At 40.1% G+C, this 26,377-nt stretch overlaps 1 protein-coding gene across 1 annotated transcript; it reads left to right on the top strand.

Moving 5' to 3' along the window:
- The first annotated feature begins 593 nt into the window (after positions 1 to 593).
- Positions 594 to 5,702, top strand: sox18 (SRY-box transcription factor 18). The gene is made up of 2 exons (XM_063464895.1): positions 594 to 1,346; positions 2,094 to 5,702. Exons 1-2 carry the CDS (start codon positions 968 to 970, stop codon positions 3,410 to 3,412), a joined length of 1,698 nt encoding a protein of 565 aa, XP_063320965.1. The 5' UTR covers positions 594 to 967; the 3' UTR covers positions 3,413 to 5,702.
- The last annotated feature ends 20,675 nt before the right edge of the window (positions 5,703 to 26,377 follow it).

Here is a 26,377-nt window from a genome sequence, read left to right as displayed (position 1 = left end):
CTCAGTGAGTTGTTGTTAAGTTCAGCCACTAATCGTTCTGGTTGGGACTGTGGTTGGCTGCCTTGCCGCTGTCCTGCCCTCAAAGACACACACACATACACACACACACACACACTAAATGTGTGTAATCATGTTTTGTCTCCTTTGTTGGCAAACTTAATTATAAATGTGTCATCTCATTTATGGTATTTGTGTTTCACTACTTCTGTGTGTGTGTTTGACAAAGAAGCTTCTCAGTTCTCAGTGAAGAACAATGGAACCTCTCTGATTACATCTCCCTGTACAGACAGACAGGGTGTGTGTGTGTGTGTGTGTGTGTGTGTGTGTGTGTGTGTGTGTGTGTGTGTGTGTGTGCGCGCGTACGCGCGTACGTGCGTGTGTGCGTTCAGTGGGAGGAAAGGGTGGCAGTTGTAGAGACTGAAGGGAGGGTGGGGGGTAAAGTTTGGACCTCCCCTCCCCTCCGTGTTGTCTCTCTCAAACAGACTGGTGGCTCGTCATTGGTTAAATCCTCAAGCCTGTATTTATGCGATTGGTCAGGGCGGGGTATATATACACAGCATGGGTCGGTCAGATCTGGCCACAGGTTTCCAAACTTTCAAAGTGAGCAGACAGCGAGGGAGACGGTGTGTCGGAGGGCCCGAGTGACGGAGTGAAATCAAACTGTGGACAAACCGCAGAAGCAAACAGAAAACCTAGAGTGGACAAAGAAAGCAGCATAGTCACTGCGGATCGTTTTCAGGGGAAATCCTGCACCACAACGGGTTTGTTTTCTATTCTTGTCTCCCCCTCCTCTCACATCTCGATGCTTTGCTTTGGGATTTGTGCTCTGAGACCAAATTCCTCTCCTGATGCTTCTCTCCTCTGTCGGCTGAAGTATTTTCAGTTTCAGTTTTTGTCCAGAACTTTGCAGACCAACAAACTGAGACAGACATTTGCAGAATTTGACCTGGACTAAACCTTTTCTGGGATGAATTTAACCAAGCCTAGCCTTTCTAGAGTCAGCCAGGTGCCTCTTGGGGGCCCCTGGACTTCAAGGACCCCGAGTCCTGCTTCTGATTCTGAAATGGGTTTTGAACAGAAGCTCTCTGAGGATTGCAGTTCTCCAGACAGAACTGGGAATATGAGGAGAGGGGAACCAAGGATGTGTTTGACGCACAGTTCAGGGGGACAGAGTCCTGATCTGAACCAGGCTGGAGGCACGTCAGCGGGTGATGGGAAAGCTGCGGGGGCTGAGCAGAGGATTCGCAGGCCAATGAATGCCTTCATGGTCTGGGCTAAAGATGAGAGGAAGCGGCTGGCCCTGCAGAACCCGGACCTACACAACGCTGTGCTCAGCAAGATGCTCGGTAAGACAAACAAAGAGACCAACTCAGTGGAGAGCCAAAGATCTGATCTTTGTAGTCATCAGTTTCAGTAAAAGTACCAAAGTGAGGAGTCATTGCATTGGGAATTTAAATATCTGACCTCTTTCATTTTAGCAGTATTCAGTGTGACACACCGGAAAGATACAACATCAAACACAGACCATAAATAGCCTCATATTTCTGTTCAAGACAAATTAAAAGTCTGATTCCTCAGCTCTACGTTACCAAGCCAATATGTATGTTGCTGCATCTGGGCTCATTGCACATGCCGTGTTTACCTCTAAACTCTTTACTGTCAGTTTACTTCAAATGCTATTAAAATAACCTCCCAAGGCCATCTTAATATCTCTCATTTGTCGTCTGATGCTTTTTTGTGATGTTTCTCAGGTCTTATAGCAGCAGACCAGTAGCTCTTCATGTCCATCAGTGTGTAAGACACATCTCCAAAAACTGGCTGAACTGAGAGTCAAAGCACTTCATGCATGTCACAGGACATTAAGGTCCTTCTTTGAATGACTACACATAGCTGTAGATGGAGCTGCTCAAGGCTGTCAGTGCTGTAGAGTATTTTGACATGTTCTAGGCCGAGCAGTAAATAATAAAATGATCTATCAGACTGATTGTAATCTGCTTGACAGCAGTGCTGTTCTTATATGCCCCCTTTCTCTCATCTAAGAAGACCAAAATATGGTTGAAATTTTTTTTAATATTTAACTCCTCTTCTTGCAGGTCAGTCGTGGAAGTCCCTGAGCGCCGTAGAGAAGCGACCATTCGTAGAGGAAGCAGAGCGTCTTCGTGTCCAACACCTCCAGGATCACCCAAACTATAAGTACCGACCTCGCCGCAAAAAAACCACCAAGAAGCTTAAACGTGTTGAACCAGGGCTTCTGCTGCACAGCTTAGCCCAGGGTGGGGCACCAGGCTTGGGTTTAGGACCTGGTGTCAGTCCTTTGGGTGCAGAAAATGTCTCTGGAGGTTCTGCTTACGGGCATCCAGGTGTCCAACCTCCACATCATCACTCTCATCACCTGCTTCCATCTCTGGGCCATTTCAGGGACCTCCAGGCCTCAGGACACTCAGAGCTAGAAAGCTATGGCTTGCCCACTCCAGAAATGTCCCCACTGGACATTCTGGAAGATGGAGCTGGGGAATCTGTGTTTTTTCCCCAACATATGCAGGAGGAGGGAGGGATGGGAGTTTGGAGTGGGTACCAACACCACCTTCACCATCATAATCAGCATTACACCCACCACTACAACAACCACAGCCACCACAGCTCCATACACGGCCAGGGTTCAGGAATGACTTTAAGCACCAGAATGACTTCTGCTGAATCGAACATGATGTCGAGCATGAGCTCTCTCACTTCACTCAGCTCCAAGCTAAATCTCACACATGTTTCTGGTCACCAGGTCACTTTAAGAAGTCCCGTAAAGTGCCCGCCACCACTGCCCGATCCTTCCTCCCCAGTTTCATACCACCAGCCCTGCAACAGCCTCTCTGAGCCAATAAAATGCCACCAGCCCCCACTGAGCTCTGCTCCGGTTGGTTATTTCAGTCAGCTGTATGGAAACGGCACCCCTAAAGCTCCTCATTTCACTTCTTCTCATCTGGGGCAGCTTTCACCTCCTCCTGAAACGACTTCTTCCTGCTCAACCTCATCCATTCCCCCACCATCCACTTTCCCTCCCTCTGTGAATTTGGATAATTCAAATCTGGATTCCTCTGGCCAGCTGGGGGCTTCGTCTGCTGAATTTTGGGCTGAAGTGGACAGGCATGAATTTGACCAGTATGTAAATGTTCGGAGAAATCGAGATGAGGCTTATGGACTGGGCGGGGAATGTGGTGGTGTGTCCAAGGTTGTGGGTGGCCGTAGTAGCAGTATTGTTGGAAGTAGCAATAATAGTATTGTTAGTAGTGCAGTTAATAGGGATGTTGGTGGTGTGGTGGGTGGCATTGGTGGGTGTGATGATGGAAGCAGCCCTCTTATATCTGCTCTGTCTGATGCAAGCAGCGCTGTCTATTACAGCACCTGTATCACTGGATAAATACTCTGAAATGTATGATGAGACAGCATACAAAGGAAGTATACTGGAAAAACTATTTGGGTCATACTTTATTCAAAGCATTTCAATGAGCCCTTCACTAGCTTTCAAATCTTTAGGTTTCAGGAACCCTTATGTGTGTTGACATGCCTTTAAGTACCACATGTTCAGTGTTCAGTTATTTTAGTTCTTGGTATGTTGTAGAAAAGAAAGCATTTGAAATCAGGAAAATAATCTCAGTTGGGCTTCACAACAATTTCTGTCATATTTTTTGTTGATTGGGAAAATGAAAAATGAGCTCAATGAAAGACTTCCAAGATTCATTTACAGTATTTTTCTTAGTGTTGTTGGGAAAGTTTTGGGCAAACACCAACATGTCAGATATCTGTCTAGCCTATCAGAATGTTTCACTTTTCTGGACGTTGTATGTTCCCTGTCGGGGAACATCCCTGTCAGACTCTACTGACATACATGGGTGTGTGCTGATTCCAAGAACACTCTTTCTAACTAGCTTCTCTGATATATCTTTAACTGGGGCTAGTTTAAAACTTTAGCACTGTCTGTCTCTGATCACAGGTCATGATTGTATTCACGGCCTTTGCAAGTAATCAGCTCTATTCATACAAAGCAACCTCACACAAACAGATGTTGGAGATCAGTCGCGCAGTCATGAATTTTGGGAACATTGGTTTGATGTAGATGTTTACTGTATACTTTTGAAGATGCTATGCTTCTTGACAGGATGTGAAGGAGAAAGTGAAACTATGAAATGTTCTCTTTGCACTGGGTTTGATGTCTTGTTTCATATATAGAAGTAAAAATACTCATAATTTGAAATATGTTTTTGTGACTGTTTGTCTTGTTTTTTTCTGTCTTCTTTACTGAATCTTATTTTTCTTAAAGGAAAAAAAGAAATTATATTTTCTTGCTGAGAGTTTGATGAGTTGATTGATATAATTCTAATGTTCATGTGGTCAGTGCTGGAGTTAATTAGCCCAGCTAAGCATAAGAACAAGAAAGCGTTGTGTTCGTCAGAAAGTGTGATAAATATATTTATTCTGTTACATGCGTCTGATCTGGGGTTGTTGGGTTTTTTTTAATTTAAACTATGAAAAGAACTATAAAATGTTAATGTAATGTATCACAGGGCATCTGCTTGTCATATATTTTCCCCTGTCCCTGCCTGACACCCTCTGTTCCTCTCCCTATCATGTTCTTACCTAGCAGGGCTTGCTCTGTTTTACTTGTGTGTGTTTTTTCTCTGTTTTGAAGCAAAGAGAAATCTTTGTTATGTAACGTTTCATGTATAAATCGAATAATTGCTCGTGTAAAGGTGCCGGCAGATCTTTTGGTGAGTTCAGTTTTTGCCCACTCAGAGCCGTTGTAAACCTGACACAAAGAGATGATGCATGTGTGAACTGTGTAACCTTCATTTCAAAAGTGTTGGAGAAGTGCTTTTCCACTGAACTTTGTTTGCCGTTCATCTATTATGAATTTATAAAGTGATGATGTCCTATAGATGTTACGTTTTGCTAAATGAGTAACTTATCCCGCCAGTGTTTAAATGAACATAAATTAGTGGTTTTGTTCATACTGAGAAAATGAAAAGTCATCACCCTCTCTGTATGTTTACATAGCATCGTTTTGTATACAGTGGAAACAAAAACCAGAAGTCTCTTCTCAAAGGGCTCACATCTGTTCTGCATCAGTCCTAAAGACAATGCCGTTTTTTCTTTTCTCTACATGAAACTGAAGGACAGCGTCAAGGATATGTACAGTGAAAGCAGTTATATTCACCACACTGATCCCTGTGGCCTTTTCCAAATATTTTCTATTAGAGGATGAGCCCCAAGGAAGCTAAATATTAAAAAATAAAATAATAAAAGCCATGTACATCTGCATTTGACATTCTTTCGTGTTGACACCAAACAGAGTTGTGTTTCCATTTTAATTTACTGTGACACACAAAGACATCAGAGAGACGGGCGTTTTTTGGAGCCGTGCAATAACTCTGGGGCTTTTGGTAATAATTATCTCAAGGAAAAAAAGAAACACCCAAGATTTTTGGGATTAATACAAAACACATTTTCTCAGCAGACACATAACGACAAATTAAAACCAGGATTTTCCCACAACTGTCACTGTGACGATTCTAAATGTGCCTGACAGCGAGCGTAGAAAAGGGTTTTGTTTGTGTTTATGTATTTGAAAAATGTGCAATGGGTGTAAACGGATATGTTAAGTCTTATAATATAATGTCACAAAATAAACACTTCCAAGTTTGCACTCTGGACATTTACAGGTTTTTCTCTGTGGCTAAAGCTGGCTGGATTAATTCTTTGGAAACTTTTAGTATTTTGAATTTTTGGTCAACTTTTTGCTCCTGCATATCAAAAAAGACAAAAAACAGCACAATTGGTGCGTCCTCAGTGTTTTCAGCGCATTTACATAGTTTGAGACACAAACAGAGTCACGTCTGTGTTTTTCTGTGTGATCAGCTCTGATTCTGTCCTCTCCAGGTTTCGTTAAGACATTAAAAAATCTTGGCTTGGCATAACAGTTTCCCCTTGAACAAAACCACAAAGAAAACTTTCAGAACAAGGAAAAGCTGTTTTCTTTGTTTCAGACTTCTTTTACTCCCCCCCAGCACCTCACTCACTGTCATTTCACTTCTCTCTGTCTCAGCTTTTATTCTTTGCAATCTTTTGTCACCTTTTCCCTTCTTTTTTGTTTCTCACCATTTTTATTCCTTCTGTGGCGTCTTTTTGCTCCTTCATGCCATCTCTTGCTGTTTAGTACTCCTTGCTTTCGTCTTATGAGCCCATTCGTTTCTATTTTCCATCTAGTTTTGCTTTTGTCTATCTTTCTAAACAGTCCCCGTATTTTATCGCTTCTTTTCCTTTGATCCTTACATGTGAATATCCTCGATCATTCCTTAAATTATTTTTACTTTTAGATGTATTTAATATTTAGGTCATACAGTCGAGTAAATGTGCTAAAACGTTGTTCTGACCTATTCTTCCCTTTTCCCCTTTTTATAATCCTTTCTCGGCTCCATCCTTCCTTTTTTGTCGTTTTTCTTCCTTCTCACAATTCTTTCACAAATTCTTTATATTTTGTAAAAAATCATAATATCTTCTTTTATATATTTTATTAAGTGTTTATTTGGCTGCGCTCCTTTCTTTCTCACCCTTCAGGCATCCCTGTATGACCCACTATTTGCCCTGTTTCTTTCTCCTCACTCTGTTATTAACATTTCCATGAGAGTCATTTATACTCTGGTTGGAGAGCAGAGAGCTTTAACGTAACTGGGCTGTAAAAACCAAAGTTGCATGTGGTAATGAGTGTGTGCATGTTTTCCTACCCCAGGTCATGTATTCAGTAAATGTGTGTCAGTGGTGCTCGCTGAGGTAACTGACAGGAATGTTAGTAGCAAGAAGGAAACACTACGGAAGTTTGAGATGTTCGGAAAAGGAGTGTGAAGAGAGAGAGAGAGAGGAAGAGGTGTATATTTTTGTGACAACACCTCACCCGGCAGCGCGATAGGCTTAATGGAAAAGATAGCACGAGGCTGAATTCCCTTTGAGACTGCTGGAAAGCGCCACATAGGAGGTGTGTACGTGGTGTGAGTGTGTGTCTGGCTGTAGTTTTTTTTACATATTATAGATTTGGTGTGCTGAACCAGCACAGAGCGCCAGGATAACTATAAACATGTTCCACAATTCATAAAATATAAATTAAATAAAGAGAAAGTAAATAGATGTTTTAAAAGAAATGGCATATTTGGAGAATAAAAGTCTTTGGCAGTAAAAATATTAAAAATGAATAAGAAGGAGGGAGGTGCTGAGCTAAAAAGTGGAAACACAGACACGGGAAAAATCAAAGAATCCGAAAACTGGGAGTAAAAGTAAACGAAAGAAGGAATCTGTGGATTACACACTTCAGAGAGACAAGGCAGAAGAAGAGGGAGAGGGATTTTCCCGTCTGTTTCTGTGGTGTTTTATTGGCCACATGTGGTTATAATGTCAGATCAGTCACCACAACTACACACTGCATGTGTGTGTGTGTGATCTGAAATGACAGTGTGTGTTTGTGAGTTTCTTTGTTCAAACTATGTTGTTGTGAAGAAGTTTGTGCTGTGTTAAATAGGAATTAATAACATAAAGTCTGGAGACTCAGTCGTGTGTGTCTGTACTTTATGTGCACATGTGTGTTTTTTATCTCTTTAAACTTTTGAATTCATCAAACTTTGGATTTCTCAAAGAGTTATCAAAGAGTTTGTATTTGATGTGTGGAGCTGAAAGCAGCACGCCTCCGTAACAGTAACATGATGTCTGCAGTGCTGAGCTTTGTTAGGGGATCCATTCATCTGTGACAGTCCCTAACTGCCGTATTACAGTTTCACCATCATGACTAAAGTTCTTACTCAGAATTAGGACGATGGCCACCACTGTTATAGGAACGTATTCACAGCACTGAACTATCATCATCTCACTGTAGCCATCAGATTCTTATCATACAGTATTTTGTCATTTTCTTTTTATTTGAGTTAGAAACAAATACATTAAAAATGAGTTGCACTTTAGTTTTTTCACCATAATTTCATTTTAATTTAACTATAATGGATGGTAAAATTCAAACTTGCTCACTCCATAGTAAGCAATAATTTGAGATTCCCATCCTTCCGTCCATTTTTCGCTGCTTTCCCAGGCCAGGCCTCTTTTCTAGCACTCGCTGGGCTCATGTAATCTCTTCAGCAAGTCCTGGTGTCATGGTCCGCGGATCGGTGTCTGAGGAGCGGTGGGGATACCCACGCCTACGGGTGTGGCTGTCGCCTTCACACCTGCATCCCATTCCAGGCCATCAGCACGGCCAGCTGCTCCACGCCAGTCTGTCAGTCACAATTCAGTGGTAACTTGGCCCCTCGCGAAGGTTGATGTGGAATTTCTGGTTTCTATGAACTGTGTTAATCCTGTTACTGTGTGCTCAGGTTATTGTCCGGGGTGTTCGAGTCTTCACCTGCCTGTCCTCCTGCCCGCCTGGAGTTCAGATAATCCACCTGTCATCATCCTCTCCGTCTCCTTGGAATCCTCTCCCGCAGACACTCACCCCTCCCTCCGGTCCCCACGGTCCGGCCCCGATCGTAAGATAAATAACTCTACCCCGTTGTATGCTGTCATTTCCCTGCTCCCCAGTAACTCTCTCCCTTTTCTGTTGCAGCCTCCCACGGTCCTGATCACGGCATTCCCGAATCGTTTATCTCCCGGTCTCTTCTGTTCTAACATTTCCCTTTAGTTATTCCAGGTCACCTTTAGTTAGGAAATAAAGCTTATTCTGCGTGCATTTCCTGCATATTGTGTTTGCTTCTGGGTCCAGCTTGTGTGTTAGAACTACGGTTCTTGACACCTGGGTTTGCCTCCTCCTGCTAGGATATGCCCGAAACACCTGAGCTAGTGGGCATCCAGGAGACATCAACTAGCTCCTTTCAGTTTGGAGCAGAAGTGGCTCTACTCTGAGCTTCTCACCCTATGGGGGTGTCCAAATTCATGGGCTGCATCCTCCTGAGGACGCATTTGTAGACCGATTACGTCACAGCGACGCGACGAAGGCTGTCCAAATTTGTAGACTCCTCCTAATGCAGCCGACAAATGCGTCCTCCTTTTCCCCTAATTTGAAGGACGGGTTGGATGTATCCTTTGTGGCCCAACCTATCCCAGAATTCATAGCGTGGCCCAGCCAACTCCAGTTGCCAACAATGGCGGCCACTACTCAGTTTTAATATTACTCTTATTACTCTTTCTGGGTCACAAAATAAACTTCTAAATAAATATCTGCTTGGTTTATCAAGACATCACATATTTCCAAAAGTGCGCCGACGTTTTCAGAGAAGTCTGTTGCCCACCCGCTCAATAGCTGAACGGGAGCTCGAGGGTCACTTGAGCCGGCGAGAGCAGCGGACTCCCGGCTTCATTGTTTTCAAACCCTCCCGCGGTCTTTCGCTACTAAACATGATATATAAGTCACTTAAATAACTTAAAAATGTTATTGTTTGGCTTTTTTCAGTGTTTTATTTGTTCCTGAGTAAATCTGTTTGGCTGAGATTAAAGTTATTAGATTAGATAAAATAAAACTTTATTAGTCCATCGGGTGGGTTCCTCCTTGGTTTTCACACAGCTGAATAAAAGTCAAACAGAAAACTGATTAAACAGAAGTGTGAGACGGTGGAGAATTTACGCCAGTGTCCTGTTATATTTTAGATAGCAAGGAGCAGACGACCGAGTTTATTAAACTCCACCGAGACAGCGGTGACGCAGATCTGAAGGCTAGACCGTCCAATTTCACAGTCTCACACCTCCAGCCTTCTCGGTCTTCGAAGGACCCGACCCACATAGACCACGAAGGACAGGTCCTCAGGAGGACGCAGCCTATGAATTTGGACACCCCTTATCTCTAGAGGAGAGCCCAGCGACCATTTCATTTCTTGCTTCTCTCATTTTTTCCGCTTGGTATCTTTGATCTTATTTTTTCAGTCACCAATTCCAACCCCAAACTCACCCGTGAAAGCACAGAGACAGATCCATACTTTTTATTGTAGTGTTCACAGGGACATAAAAACTGCAGTTATAGAATCACCAGGTTTGAAAAGTTTCATTAATTAATTTACGATAAAGAGTAGATTCGTCTGTCACCACACACACTCAAACTTAACATGAACGTCGTTTCTCCACACCTTTGGTGCTGCAGGAGCTCCCACATTTCTCCATTGAGAGAACAAAGGTGGTTTCTGAACAATACAATACAAACAGCCTGCTGCACTGAGCCTAACATCACTGTAATGATGTCATGATGAGGTGTGTGCGTATGTGCTTTCTCTCTGCTGCAGGATATCAGGCTCTCTCTTAAAGACCCCACAACTTCCTGTTTCCTGCCTCTGCAGGAAGTAGCCCTGCAGTCACGTCCTGTGTGAGGAACTGCTGGAGAAGCAGTTTTCTGCAGGAACAGCTTTCCGAGGCTATGAGGACACAAACAGTCTATGTCCAACAGGAGCAGTGAAAGAAACCTTCAAGCACTTTTACAGATTGAGGAGAAAGAAAGCTTTTAAAGTTCAGAACATGGAAGAAGTTCATGAGTGAGATCCTAAGAACAGTAAGGATCACTCTAGCGTCTGTGTCAAACATTTTCCTATTAGGGAGGAAACTGAATTGTTTTTGTGGGCTGTAACCTGGTGACAGCTCTTCTATTTCCACAGCTCACAGGAAACAAAGCATGACCTTTGACACCAGGGTCTAACTGACAGGGATTTATTTAGTATTTTTCTGCGCACCTCTTCCTCATCTTGGATTCCCTTTAATCTTTATTTTCATATCTTACTCTTCTTATCCTTTCTGCTTGTCCTTTGTCTTCTTCATCTATTCTCTCCAGGCTCATTTGTTATTCTCTTGTTTTTGCAGTTATCACTCACTCCCTTGCTGCTACCTTATTATAGTGCAAAGACACAACATGATGGTTGAGGAGAGATGGCTAGTATGCAGTCTCTGCTCAGAAGCATCTGTAGTGTTTAGTTTAGTTAGACATGTCAAAAGGTTTTTTTCCCCTCCTCCTTCTCCCTCAGTGGGAGCCAAGGTGTGGGTGTCAAACCTCTGAGGTCAGCTGGTTTGGTGGCCTTGGCTTTGAACGCCTTGTGGGTTCAGATCCTGGACAGGCTTAACCACTAAACTGGACCGAACCTATTTATCACCATGGAAACGGTCACAGCAGCCAATCATAAAGCCAGAATCTGAGTCAGCATAAAATCTAGAGAAAAGCTTGTGTTTTATTCTATTCTGGTCATTTATCTAAATCTGTTTCTGTTCTTGTGTAAACATCTGTGGCTAGTCTGAGATCAGCATTTTATTTTGAAACAGAAAAACTCCCTGTAACCTATAACCTGATGTGAAAGTAACAGGCAAATAAAAGCGTGGAAAAGGTGTGTGTTCCTTCCATCAGTGATGTGTTAATTTATGTAACGTAGGAATTTAATTTAATTCAATTCCGTTTTATTCATACAGGGCCAAATCACAACAAGAGTTGCCTCAAGGCGCTTTATATTGTAAGGTAGACCCTACAATCATATTACCCCCTATGAGCAAGCACTTTGGCGACATTCGGAAGGAAAAACTCCCTTTTAACAGGAAGAAACCTCCGGCAGAACCAGGCTCAGGGAGGGGCGGGGCCATCTGCTGTGAGAGGTTGGGGTGAGAGAAGGAAGACAGGATAAAGACATGCTGTGGAAGAGAGACAGAGATTAACCCTTTTATGCATGAATTAGGACAACCTCAATCTGGAATCTGAAATATTTTTAAATCATCTTTAGGCATGAAAAAAAGATTTTTGAACTTCATTTCTTTAAACATGTACTTTTCAAAGAGTTTTTTACATGTCCACTTAGGTGGACAACTGATGTGTATGGAGTGACACAAGTATACCTCTGACACTGACACAAATGCAAGAAAACAGCCAGTGAATAGCTGTCCACTATAGTGACCACTATGCGTAATAACAAGTATGATCCAATGCAGAGAGGTGTGGTAACACATAGTGAGTGAGAAAAGTGACTGAAGAAGAATGGGAACAATTTTAAATGACAGTCTCACAAGGATGATCACAAAAATTAATGTCCAGTGGAAAACATCAACAACAAGACGTCTGCATAAAAATACAAATCTGGTTACATTTGAACAATATGCCACATAAATGTTATTTAATGTTATCTTTCATTGTTGATATGAAAAGCCTTTATTCACACAATAATACTTTTGCTGACTTACAATTGGTATAAGAAGGCTCATATTAATTTAATTATTGTACCAAAAATCTATTATTGAAACCACACTGAGGTATTTTTCTTCTTCTTATTATTTTCTTATTTCAATTCAAGGCCATTATTTGCTTTCATTTGCTTATTGTTCTCGTCTTCTTCTGTGTCTACGTAGAAAACTGTTAACGCTGAAGACTGAACAGTTAAAGAGCCAAAAGATGAAAACACAGTGGGAAAAGCTACATAAAGCAGAAAATGACCGAAATGAAAGAGCATGTGTGAGAACAGATGAAGACATTTTTAGGGACTGAAGGCTCTCATACATCTATTTTTTTTCACCCATGACAAAAGTAGCCAGGCTATTTGGGGATAAATGTCTCCAAAACTTTCAGTTATAATTGAGCCTATTTATCTTTCTGGCTCCCCTGGTTTTCCTAAACCTAGATGCATGTCTAAACACCGGGTTTATGAAAGCAGCGTTGATGTGGAAATCTCCTAAAATTAAATGGAATTTCAGCCCATTTTATATATTTGTCTGTTGTTGGTTTTGTCCGCAGCGCTGTCACTATAACAGGCACTGACGCCGCGTGGGAGTGTGTGTGTGTGTGTGTGTGTGTGTGTGTGTGTGTGTGTGTGTGTGTGTGTGTGTGTGTGTGTCGTGGTGACCCAGCGTGACGCCGTAGTAAGCACTGCACATGGCTGCCAGCAGACAGACAGAAAAGAAGTGTGGGAAAGAAAAGACAAAATTATGTAGGGAAAGTATTGGAGAAAATGGGCTGAGAGGAGAAAGATGTTTATTACTTCTAGGCTGGACTACTGTAATTCATTATTATCAGGGTTGCCTAAAACCTCCCTTCATTGGCTCCCTGTTGAATCCAGAATTCAAAATCCTGCTCCTCACATACAAGGTCTTAAATAATCAGGCCCCATCTTATCTTAATGACCTTGTAGTACAAACCGGATTCCAAAAAAGTTGGGACACTAAACAAATTGTGAATAAAAACTGAATGCAATGATGTGGAGATGGCAAATGTCAATATTTTATTCAGAATAGAAAGTAGATGACAGATCAAAAGTTTAATCTGAGAAAATGTATCATTTTAAAGGAAAAATATGTTGATTCAAAATTTCACGGTGTCAACAAATCCCAAAAAAGTTGGGACAAGTAGCAATAAGAGGCTGGAAAAAGTAAATTTGAGCATAACGAAGAGCTGGAAGACCAATTAACACTAATTAGGTTAATTGGCAACATGATTGGGTATAAAAAGAGCTTCTCAGAGTGGCAGTGTCTCTCAGAAGCCAAGATGGGTAGAGGATCACCAATTCCCACAATGTTGCGCAGAAAAATAGTGGAGCAATATCAGAAAGGTGTTACCCAGCGAAAAATTGCAAAGACTTTGCAGTTATCATCATCAACTGTGCATAACATCATCCGAAGATTCAGAGAATCTGGAACAATCTCTGTGCGTAAGGGTCAAGGGCGTAAACCCATACTGGATGCCCGTGATCTCCGGGCCCTTAAACGACACTGCACCACAAACAGGAATGCTACTGTAAAGGAAATCACAGAATGGGCTCAGGAATACTTCCAGAAACCATTGTCAGTGAACACAATCCACCGTGCCATCCGCCGTTGCCAGCTGAAACTCTACAGTGCAAAGAAGAAGCCATTTCTAAGCAAGATCCACAGACTCAGGCGTTTTCACTGGGCCAGGGATCATGTAAAATGGAGTGTGGCAAAATAGAAGACTGTTCTGTGGTCAGACGAGTCACAATTCAAAGTTCTTTTTGGAAATGTGGGACGCCATGTCATCCAGACCAAAGAGGACAAGGACAACCCAAGTTGTTATCAACGCTCAGTTCAGAAGCCTGCGTCTCTGATGGTATGGGGTTGCATGAGTGCGTGTGGCATGGGCAGCTTGCATGTCTGGAAAGGCACCATCAATGCAGAAAAATATATTCAGGTTCTAGAACAACATACGCTCCCATCCAGACGTCATCTCTTCCAGGGAAGACCCTGCATTTTTCAACAAGATAATGCCAGACCACATTCTGCATCAATCACAACATCATGGCTGCGTAGGAGAAGGATCCGGGTACTGAAATGGCCAGTCTGCAGTCCAGATCTTTCACCTATAGAGAACATTTGGCGCATCATAAAGAGGAAGGTGCGACAAAGAAGGCCCAAGACGATTAAACAGTTAGAGGCCTGTATTAGACACGAATGGGAGAGCATTCCTATTGCTAAACTTGAGAAACTGGTCTCCTCGGTCCCCAGACATCTGTTGAGTGTTGTAAGAAGAAGGGGAGATGCCACACAGTGGTGAAAATGGCCTTGTCCCAACTTTTTTGGGATTTGTTGACACCATGACATTTTGAATCACCATATTTTTCCCTTGAGATGATACATTTTCTCAGTTTCAACTTTTGTTCCGTGATTTATGTTCTATTCTGAATAAAATATTAACATTTGCCATCTCCACATCATTGCATTCAGTTTTTATGCACAATTTGTTTAGTGTCCCAACTTTTTTGGAATCCGGTTTGTACCATATCACCCTATTAGAGCACTTCGCTCTCACACTGCAGGCTTACTTGTTGATCCTAGAGTATTTAAAAGTAGAATGGGAGGCAGAGCCTTCAGTTTTCAGGCCCCTCTTCTGTGGAACCAGCTTCCAGTTTGGATTCAGGAGACAGACACTATCTCTACTTTTAAGATTAGGCTTCAAACTTTCATATAATGAGGCCTGGGTTAAGGATGCCTTGTTGATGCCAGAGATCAGCAGAGAATGGCCACTGCTTCAAGTGACAGGAAAGCTAAACTTAAATAATCAATCAGTACAACTAAAGTATGAGCAAAAGCATCTGTGAACACAGACCATGTTAAACACTGAAGTGGATAGTCTACAGCAGCAGAAGACCAAAAGCAAGTGCACTGAGGTACAGAGATGAGTCCACTGTCAGAGGCCATAAGAAGATCATTTGTAACCTTCACTAAAGCTGTTTCTGTGCTGTGATGAGCTCTGAAACCTGACTGAAACTCTTCAAATAAGCCATTCCTCTGCAGATGATCTGTTAGCTGTTTGACAACTACTCTTTCAAGGATGTTTGATATGAAAGGAAGGTTGGAGATTGGCCTATAATTAGCTAAGACAGCTGGGTCTAGAGATGCTTTTTAAGTAAGGGTTTAACTACAGCCAGCTTGAAGGCCTGTGGTACACAGCTGATTATTAGAGATAGGTTGATTATATTTAAGATTGAAGAATTAATTAATGGCAGGACTTCTTTGAGCAGTTTTGTAGGAATGGGGTCTAAAAGACACGTTGATGGTTTGGAGGAAGTAATTATTGAAGTCAACTCAGAAAGATCAATTGGAGAAAAGGAGTCTAAATGAATATCAATGGTACTGAAAGTAGCTGTAGATAATATTACATCTGTAGGATGATTATTGGTAATTTTTTCTCTAATGATAAGAATTTTATTTGTGAAGAAGTTCATGAAGTCATTACTAGTTAACGTTAAAGGGATGGTTGGCTCAACAGAGCTCTGACTGTTTGTCAGCCTGGCTACAGTGCTGAAGAGAAACCTGGGGTTGTTCTTATTTTCTTCAATCAGTGATGAATAGTAAGATGTTCTGGCTTTGCGGAGGGCTTTCTTATAAAGCAACAAACTATTTCTCCAGGCTAAATGATGATCCTCTAAATTTGTGACACGCCATTTCCTCTCCAGCTTACGAGTTATCTGCTTTAGGCTACGTGTTTGAGAATTATACCACGGAGTCAGGTACTTCTGATTTGAGGCCTTAGTTTTCACCGGAGCTACAGTATCCAGAGTCGTACGTAGTGAGGAGGTAAAATTATTAACAAGATGATCGACCTCTGTTGGAGTAGCGTTCAGGTAGCTGCTCTGCTCTATGTTGGTACAGGGCATTGAAGATGATAACAGTGGGTGGATTATATTCTTAAACTTAGTTACAGCGCTTTCAGAAAGACATCTACTGTGATAAAGTCTACTCTCCACTGCTGTGTAATCAATTATTGTAAATGTAAATGTTATCAGGAAATGATCAGACAGGAGAGGGTTTTCAGGAAACACTGTTAAATGTTCAGTTTCTATGCCATGTGTTAAAACAAGATCTAGAGTGTGATTAAAGTGGTGGGTGGGTTCTTTTACATTTTGAGAGAAGCCAATTGAGTCTAATAACAGATTAAATGCCATGTTGAGGCTCTCATTGTTAGCATCTACATGGATGTTAAAATCACCCACAATAATTATTTTATCTGAGCTGAGCACTAAATCAGATAAAAAGTCTGAGAAATCAGAGAGAAACTCTGTGTAAGGCCCAGGTGGACGATAGATGATAACAAGTAAGACTGGTTTCTGAGTTTTACAGCTGGGGTGGACAAGGCTAAGCATCAGGCTTTCAAATGAATTAAAGTCTGTCTGGGTCTTTGGTTGATTAATAGGCTGGTGTGAAAAATTGCTGTCACACTGCCCCCTCGGCCTGTGCTTCGAGGTTTCTGGTAGTTAGAATGACTCGGGGGTGTTGATTCATTTAAACTAACATAATCATCCTGCTGCAACCAGGTTTCTGTAAGGCAGAGTAAATCCATTTGTTGATCAATTATTAAGTCATGTACTAACAGAGACTTGGAGGAGAGAGACCTAATATTTAATAATCCACATTTCACTGTTTTACTCTTTGGTTCAGATGTGGATACTGTATTGTTCTTTAAGACTGCAGCAGTCCCAGATCCAGCTGTACATACTGGAATACTCTCCCATGTTGCTTGTCTGCGTTTTAAATAATCAGGCCCCATCTGTGTTATAGTGTGTTGATATCTGTGCATTCCTGGATTATCCTTTTGTGTTACACATTTCACTGTTTTTTGTCCCTTGCTACCTAGCCTGACATGTCTCCCCAATGTGATGTGTATTGTATGTACGGTCGCCAAGGTCTGTCATCTCGGTTGTGGGCAACAGCAACTGACAAATAAAGGCTCTCTCATCTCATCATCTTTTTGCTGGTTTTTAGTTTGTTTTTTTCTCTATGGCTAAATGACCTCCTCAGCATATCTTGAAGTTCTCCAGAGGCCTGGTAATGAACTAATCATTTGATTCAGGTGTGTTTATCCAGGGTGATATCTAAAACCTGCAGGACACTGGCCCTCGAGTCCTGGAATTGGACACCCCTGCTGTAGGTTATATACAAAGCTGTTAGTGTTGCCATTACGTTGAAGATGGTGCAACTGCATAGAGGTAAGCTGGGATAAAAATCACTAATTCCTTCCAACTGGAATACCCAAATCCCTAATCTGTTGTGCAGCATCCAAATACTCAATATTCCAACTATTGAATATATAACTGGAAAGGAAAATGCTTATGAACTTGTAAAGTAAAACCATGATGCATTTAAGGTAACCCCTTTTAATTTTTATTTAAGAAGAGAATTTGTTCCACTGTGCGATGGCTGAGTCTGTTTGTTTTCTTGGAGAAAATTTCTCATGCCTTTAAGAAAATCCTCTCACATGGAACAGAAGAGGCTGGAGTGCACAGAAGCTGGTAGAGATGCAGGTATATGGCCTTCCTGGGTCAGCTAAAAAGAATAAACAAATTAAATTGCTGCACATTTTGTAGAATAACATTTTAAGATTATTTTAAAAATACATATTTTTATTATATTACATTTAAGTCAAATGGAAGTCTTTCTAAAGTTCTTATATGTATATTATGGAAAGCAGATTTTTGTTTTGTTCAGACATTTTAAGTTTTTCACATTTTCAGATAAATTAAACACACAAAACAAAAGCAAACAACAAAAACGGTAAGCTGACAAACCCACCGGATTGACCAAAATCAACTCAAAATACACCCACACGACAGAACCTCCCCTCTTCCTCGCTGGCTCCATATCTCCCAGTAGAATGATCATTGGTTTGCTGTCTCTCACTATCAAAGCTCTCTATAAATCCCGGGAATTATTCACTTCCTTATAAACCACTGAATCAGTTGCATTGCAAATGAAGCTTGGAACATCTGATTACATGACTCAGGCCAAATGAGTCAAGCCTCAACACAGTACTTCTGAAGCAGTGTGTTGTGTTTTTTGACATACGCGCCAGAGCCTCAGCTTCAAGCGGGCCATCACTATAAATCACTAATATTTAGCAGATTTAAATTTCCCATTTGAAATTATTATTTTCTTTTTTGTGGTTTTCAATGTTTTCTTTTGTAATTCCTATGTGGTGAAATATCATCCACCTAGGAAGTGAGTTCTCAGGGTCCTGGGTCTGAGTGACCCAGGGTCCCTGAGCAGTTATGGACTTATATTATATGTTCAGTTCAGTTCATTTTTATTTCAAACATTTCAAACATGTACCTTCACAATCATTACAAAATATCATTCCATTATTTGTTTGAAAAAGAGTAGCCAGAAGTATTTACTTATTTGTCCTTACCCCCTCAAGTTTTACCTCTCATTCATTTAATTTTATTTTAGTCTTAAATTAAACAAACAACATATGAAACAAAAGTAAAGCAAAGCAAAACAAACATGCATAAATCAAAAACAAGAAATAAGAAAGCCCCACCACAGTATAGTTTACTTCATATGAAAAATACAGAATGTTTAAATTTGCAGATTCACAAGTTATGAAAAAACAAACAAACAAAAACCCCCAAAAAGAACTACAACACCATTACCAGCAACATTACCGTCCTGGATTAACCCTGTTTTCTTCATTCTTATACTTATTTGGAATTAGGTTTTTATATTTTAATTTAAACTGGTTTATGTTTTTACTTTCTTTTATTTCTTCTGTTAGACTGTTCCATAATTTAACTCCTGCAATTGAGATAGACATAGTTTTTAAAGTTGTTCTAGCACTTTGTATTTTAAAATTTAATTTTCCTCTTAAGTTATACCCACCTTCTCTTTCTATGAACAATTTACAGATTTCTTTTGGAAGCAATTTATTTCTTACTTTATACATTATTTGCGCTGTTTTAAGCTCCACCAAGTCTTGGAATTTAATAGCTTGCATTTTGACAAAGAGTGCATTTGTATGGTCCCTGTACCCCACATTATTTATTAATGGCCCTTTTCTGTATTATAGTTATGTTTGTGTGTTACTTTTGTATGTGTTTCCCCAGACCTCTACACAGTAGCTCATATATGGCAGTAGTAAAGCACAGTATAAAATGTGCAGTGCTTTCTGATCCAACATATGCTTTGCTTTCCCCAGGACAGCAATGCCCTGTGCCAATTTTCCCCGAACATAAGTAATATGTGGCTTCCAACAGAGCTTGTGGTCAATGATCACACCAAGAAATTTTATTTCATTTACTCTTTCTAAATATACATTGTCAACACTTATTTCTACTTTGATGTTTTTCTTTTGGTTTCCAAATAACATGAATCTGGTTTTATTGAGATTCAATGATAATTTATTTATATCAAACCACTTCTTTAATATCGTTAATTCCTGTGTGATCATCTCCAAAACCTGTGGCAATTCCACACCTGAACACAGTATATTTGTGTCATCTGCAAATATTACAAACTTTAAAATCTGCGATACTCTGCAGATATCATTTATGTACATAATAAACATTTTTGGACCCAGTACTGAACCTTGAGGTACTCCACAAGCTATATCCATCAAATTAGATTTATATTCATTTATTTGTACATATTGTTGCCTATTCCCTACATAGCTTTTTACCCAGTCCAAAACCACTCCCCTAAACCCGTACCTTTCCATTTTCTTTTTAATTAGAATTTCATGATTAACAGTATCAAACGCCTTCTTTAGATCTAAGAAAACTCAGAGCGCATACTTCTTATTATCCATACATTCCGTTATCTTTTCCATTAAATCTATCAATGCCAAAGCTTTTGATCTGTTGCTTCTGAACCCATACTGACTATCTGTCAGTAATGCATATTTTTCCACAAAACTGTCAAATCTTTTTATTAAAAGTTTTTCCAGTATCTTAGAGAACTGGGAGAGTATTGACACTGGTCTATAGTTTGTAAAATGATGCCTTTCACCGGTTTTGTAAATGGGAAAAACTTTAGCAACTTTCATTTTTTGTGGAAAAACCCCTTTTTGAAACGACAAGTTAAATATATATTTTAATGGTTTTACAATACCATCAATAACTTTCTTTACTTTTACCATATCAATATCATTCCAATCTGTACTGGTTTTGTTCTTAAGTCCTCTAACTATGTCATAAATCTCTTTCTCTTCCACTGCTCTTAAAAAAAATGAGCTTCTATTCCTTTCAATATTTTCACCAGTGTCCCTTTCTATTCCATCAACCTTTATGTCTTCTGCCAGTTTTGGCCCTATCTTTACGAAGAATTCATTAAAACCATTTACTATCTCTTTCATGTTATTAATACTTCTTGTCCCTTCTATAAAGTACCCAGGGTAATCATTATTCATTGATTCATTTTTGATTAGATATATGGAATGTATTCTGTTTAATACATTCCATATATCTCTTGTGTTTTTCATGTATTTTTGTATTTTGTTCTGTATTTAGGCCATGGTTCCTGGGTTGCTCTGTTAAGTTGTTCCTTATTTGATTTCCCCTTGTGACTTTTACCCCCTGTGTGCCCCTCTGTGTATCTGTGAGCTCTCGTTTCCCCTCCTTGTGTTTTATTCCATGTTTTCCCCAGCCCGTTATGTCCGTGCTCTCCCTGTGCTTTCTCGCCTCCTGTCTGAACCTCTGTGTACTTCCTGTTTTACTTTGACAGTCTCTCGTCAGTATGCGTCATGTTGTGTTCACTCCTGCCCTGTCTCGTTACGATTATCTGTGTCAGCTGTGTTCCCCATGTGCTCCCACTTCCCTCGTTTACCCTCTGTGCATTTATGTCCACGTCTCCCTCAGTTCAGTGTCGCGTTCTCCCTCATGACTGTGTGCCCCTCCGTGTGTTTCCTCGTGAATCAGTTCCTTAGTACTTTCCAGTTTAGTTTCATATTATTTTGTATCGGCTTTATCTTTTGTCAGCAATAAAGCTGTATTTTGAGTTCAGTCCTGTTTTCCCGTGAGTTTGCGTTTGGGTCCTCATCCTACCTGCACACAGCCTAATCATGACAGGGCTCTTCAAATCACGGACAAACAGTATCCCACATTCTTGATTTTTAGTTCACAAACACGTCTTGTAATGACTAACTAATCCTAACATTTTGGAGATGTTAGCTCTTTATACAGTAAAGTGACAGTGGGATACAAATAATATTAGGCTGATCCTGCCATGCATTGTTCCCCCTGTCTAAATCACAGACAAACAGTATCCCACAGCTGTTTATGTTTTTAAACCCATTTTGCACAGAGAGGCATTTTTTGAAAAATGTATTGATAGCAATGTTGAATATTTTTACACAGGGAAAAAAAAAACAACTACACGTAAAATAATCACACCGTAACGCCTCTGCCTTTCTAAATGGAGGGACAGTAACTGGGTGTGTGTATGTAAGCGTGTAAAAGCTGCAGATAGTCAGATTAACAGTATTTCGTCTCTATCTGCCATTCTGCAATTCATCTCATGTAAACAATAACGTGGCACACAGTGTGACATGAAAAAAGACACATACCTTTGACGTTGCGTGACGAACTCTGTATTCCTTGTCCACACGTAAACGCAAAAAAATGACTTTTAAAAAATCTCAGTTTTCGGTGATTCGAAACGCCATTTTTACATGTGGACGAAACAGCTGTGTTTTCAAAAATACCCGTGTAGGTGTGGATGCAGCGTAAAAGAGTTAGTAGTTTATTTTCTTACTATATGTAATTTATTGCAGATTACTTGTATTTACTTAATTGTTTACTAAATGTTTGAGGTGTGAAATAAACCGCAATGGAGCAAAATATGGGTGTGTGTGTGGTTGGAGGATGTGTGTGTGTGTGTGTGTGTGTGTGTGTGTGTGTGTGTGTGGGGGGGGGGGGGGGGGACATTTTTTCTTGTAAAACAAAGGGGGTCCTAGCAAAAAATAATTTATCGCGAGAACTGGAAAGTCCGCTGTCTGCCCCTACCTACAGTTCCTTTGAATCTGTTTTTTGTCAACTTTCAGGACCTGCTCCAACTGTCGTAGCTGTCATCTACCGCCCCCCAAAATTTAATTCTGTTTTTATAAGTGACTTGGCTGATCTGCTGACCAACCTAGCTACTGTTTCCCCTAATATAATATTGCTGGGTGACTTTAACGTCCATATGGATAACTGCGATCATCCTCTTACCAAAGACCTTTTATCCTGCTTTGATAGCTTCAGCCTTAAACAATACATAAACTTCCCTACCCACACTTTGGATCTAGTCTGTTGTTCTGGACTTACCCCCTCCAATTGCACAGCTGACGAGCTGCCAATCTTTGATCATCTACTTCTCTCCTTCAATGTTCACATGAATTTCTCCTTAATTAAGAATCCTCGTACTATTTCTTTCCGGAATATCAAGAATATAAATCTTGATATCCTTTCTTCTGCTCTCTCTAGCTGCTTGTCTCTAAACAATCTATTCAAGATGATCTAGTATTTCATTATAATCATAGCTTCAGTAGTATTTTGAATTCTCTTGCTCCACAAAAAAACAGATCTGTATCCTTCTCTCGCTCAGCACCCTGGTACAAACCTGAACTCCGACTACTGAAAGCTAAAGGCCAATGACTTGAACGTCTCTATAAGAAAACTTACTATTCATGAGGAAATGTTTAATTATCATGTTTTATCAGGATTGTATCAATGAAACTAAATCTGCCAATTACTCTACCATTATCCGTTCAAGTGAAAACTCCACCAAGACCCTATTCTCATTATTCAACTCCTTTTACAGGCCACCTGATTTTCTGCCCGCTCATCTCTATTCATCTAAGTGCTGCGACTCTCTAATGCTATTCTTCACTGAAAAAATTCATAAAATACACCTAGACTTGGTCCCTAATGCTCAATGTAGCTCCTCCATCTTAATTCCACACTTCTCATTTCCTTTCACCTTTTCAACTTCCGTCTCTAACTGATATCGCTGATCTCATTCGCAAATCAAAGCGTTCTACCTGCCAGCTTGATCCTATCCCCACTGTCCTTCTCAAAGCATTTCTACCTCCTCTCCTTCCCCTCATATCTGCTATTATTCACTCTTCACTTCACTTAGGAACTGTTCCTGCTTCTTTCAAAGTTGCCGCCATCACCCCATATCCTGAAAAAAACTGGTCTAGATCCCAACAACTTTAACAATTTTCGCCCTATCTCCAATCTACCATTTCCATCTAAAATTCTTGAAAAAATAGTTGCTTCACACGTCCATCTACACTTAACTGATAATAACCTTTACGGACAGTTCCAATTTGTTTCCATCCTTTGCATAGTACCGAAACTGCTCTTATACAAATAACAAACGATCTTCTTATGGCAGCTGATTCTGGTCTCCTCTCCATCCTTATTCTCCTTCCTTCTTAGCAGATTAGCTTCGATTTGCCTCTCTCATACGCCATTAGCCTGGTTTAAATCATACCTGTCTGACCGCACTCAGTTTATTCAATTGAAATCCTTCACTTCTCAGCCTTCCCCTCTATCTACTGGGGTGCCCCAGGGATCTATCCTCGGGCCCCTCCTTTTCATTATTTACCTTCTTCCACTCTCACACATTTTTCGTAAATATAACATTCAGTTCCACTGCTATGCCGATGACACCCAGCTTTACCTCTCTACCAAACCCGATTCTACTCGTCCTCCACCCTCCCTCACCCTCGGCTTAGCTGTACTCAATTCATGGTTCTCCTCCAACTTCCTTAAACTCAACATCAATAAATATGAACTTCTCCTGATTGGCACTAAACTATCGCTATTCAAAATTAACACAAAAATTGAAAAACATCTTAAAAAAACACATCAAAGATTGAAATTTCATCAAGTAGAAAATATTTAAAAAAAGATTAAAAACATCACAGTTACAATTAAAAATCCCTCTTGTTCAATTCATCAGTACAAAAGGCATTGCTTCGCAAAAACCTTGAACAGGCTAAATATACAAAACTGTTTAGTGCAGTTTCAGTGCAAGAAACAGTGGTTATTTAAGAGGAACAGCAAGGACTCACTCATTCTTGCCCTGCAAACAAGCAGCATCTCACATTTCCAGTCCAAACCTGTTTGGTCGTAACAGCATGTTTATTCAGATCAGTTGTCAAGCTAAAAAATACCACAAACACAAATGAATAATCAATTCTTAAATATTATTGAATCAAGATATTTTAACAATGCCTAAAGAAATTCTGTTATTGAGAGTACTGTATTAATATATCACAGACATCCTAAAAATGTACTCGGTCAATCTCTCTGTTGTCCAGAAAGGCAAACTTCATGGCAGGGACTTGAGTGATGATATATGCCCAGGAGTGGACGTGATGGACGCACTGTTTGGCATTTTCCACATCTCTTTTAATTCTCCCACAAATGTGATGAAAACAAGCATTCAGGACTTTCTCTGCATAAAATAAAGTTTAGTAAAAACACAGCAACAATTAAAAATGTTGTGACATATTGACAAGATACAGTGTTAGAACGTATTCTTCTAATTCAATTGGTTAACAAGGATATTAGCAAAACTATTGCTAATTAGTAGTATCTCTTTAATTGGCCAGATGTGAGTTCCTGGATAGAACAATCAGTTATCAAAATTCACATTACACTACACAAGAAAAAACATTTTTGCCAAAGAATTCATAACAAATTTATGAATCCTGGTTGTTTGGTCGGGTTTACGTCTTTCACATTTCTAGTGCTTTGGGAGTCTGAGAGGTTTACAGGCAGGTTTATCCTTCAAGGATTTCAGTTTTTTCCGTTTCCTTTTCAGGTGTTGGAGTTTCAAATGCTTTTGTTTGCACTTCTGATGCTCAACTTGAGCATGACCTGGCTGATGGACAGAGGAATGGACTCCACACAGTCTTCATTCATATCACTGCTTTCAGTCAGCTGCTCTCTTCAGTGTGGTCACCATTGGAAGCTGTGGATTTGAATGTCTGAGAGCTTTGAGGGCTGATTTGATTTCTGAAAGGGTATGACGATAGGGCAGTAATGTTTGAGTAAGTTACATGAAACATGTAGCATAAGAATAATCTAACTCAACACCCAAATGTAAACTATACAAAACACTAACCTCAATCTCACATTGGACATTTTGCAAATGCTTGTCCAGTCTTATACAGCTTTTAGCTTTATGTATTGCACAGTCCAGTCTGCCCCTCTAACTGCATATCACAACCAGTTTTACAAGTGTAAACATAATTGAACTACCACTTTAAATTGATGTAATCTTTTGTCATATACTGTATGACAATGACTTATACTGGAGAGCAGTAATTTAGCACTAAATGTAATTCTGCTTTGTTTAGAACATGATGGCATTTCTTAAAATGCTGCCCAAATGCAACATATGGAAACAAGCACATTGGGCATTCTGTCATCTGACGTGACATTTCTCCTGTTGAGAAGAAGAAATACCAGAATATCGGGTGAATTAATTATTTGCCCACAGGTCTTCAAACTGAGGAGTATACTTCCCAATACTTGACCAAATAAGAAAAGAATTAAAAGAAAAACTTTACATAATAAAAACGCTACAACTTTCAATGCGAATTAAAATGTAGTTCAAGCCTTTAGTAATTTGTATTTAAGTTTTGGACCAGTTGTTACTTTGGATAACCCACTTGGAATAATTAGGGAAGGTGATACGATTGAAGAATTAGTGATTTGAATCGGTAAAATTAACTCACTTTTGGTCTTATTTTTGAAAACATTATAACCTCTGAAATGAATTATTCCAACTGTCTCATTATCAAAAAAAAAAAAAAACCCTTAGACCCTTTGCTGTTTGATCGTCCCACAGGAATTAAGGAGGGTACATTAATTTCCTGCATTTTCCCTGTATGAGTGTATTAGAGACACTAAAAGGTGAAAAACATTTATTGATTTATGTATACTTTGTTTCTGTCAGTAGAAACTTCTCTTACTGGTAGTGCTGCAAATACTGGGAGCTCCTCATAGGTAACTGGCTCCCCCTCAAGGCCAAAGGACAAATCTGTCTGGGTTGCACAGTCTTGAAACATCTACAAAACCATGTTTGACTTGTAAAGCAGTTTGCATGCAGCATGTTTAAAACAAATTCA

This window comes from Pelmatolapia mariae, linkage group LG20 (genome assembly GCF_036321145.2).
Source record: "Pelmatolapia mariae isolate MD_Pm_ZW linkage group LG20, Pm_UMD_F_2, whole genome shotgun sequence".
Lineage (NCBI taxonomy): Eukaryota > Metazoa > Chordata > Actinopteri > Cichliformes > Cichlidae > Pelmatolapia > Pelmatolapia mariae.
Note: the sequence above shows the minus strand (reverse complement) of the source record. Positions and strands in the feature narration are given on the sequence as shown.

Coding starts and splice junctions, on each gene's coding strand:
- sox18 (XM_063464895.1), top strand. CDS start 968: ATGAATTTAACCAAGCCTAGCCTTTCTAGAGTCAGCCAGGTGCCTCTT. Junction 1,347..2,093: donor TGTGCTCAGCAAGATGCTCG/GTAAGACAAACA, acceptor CTCTTCTTGCAG/GTCAGTCGTGGAAGTCCCTG.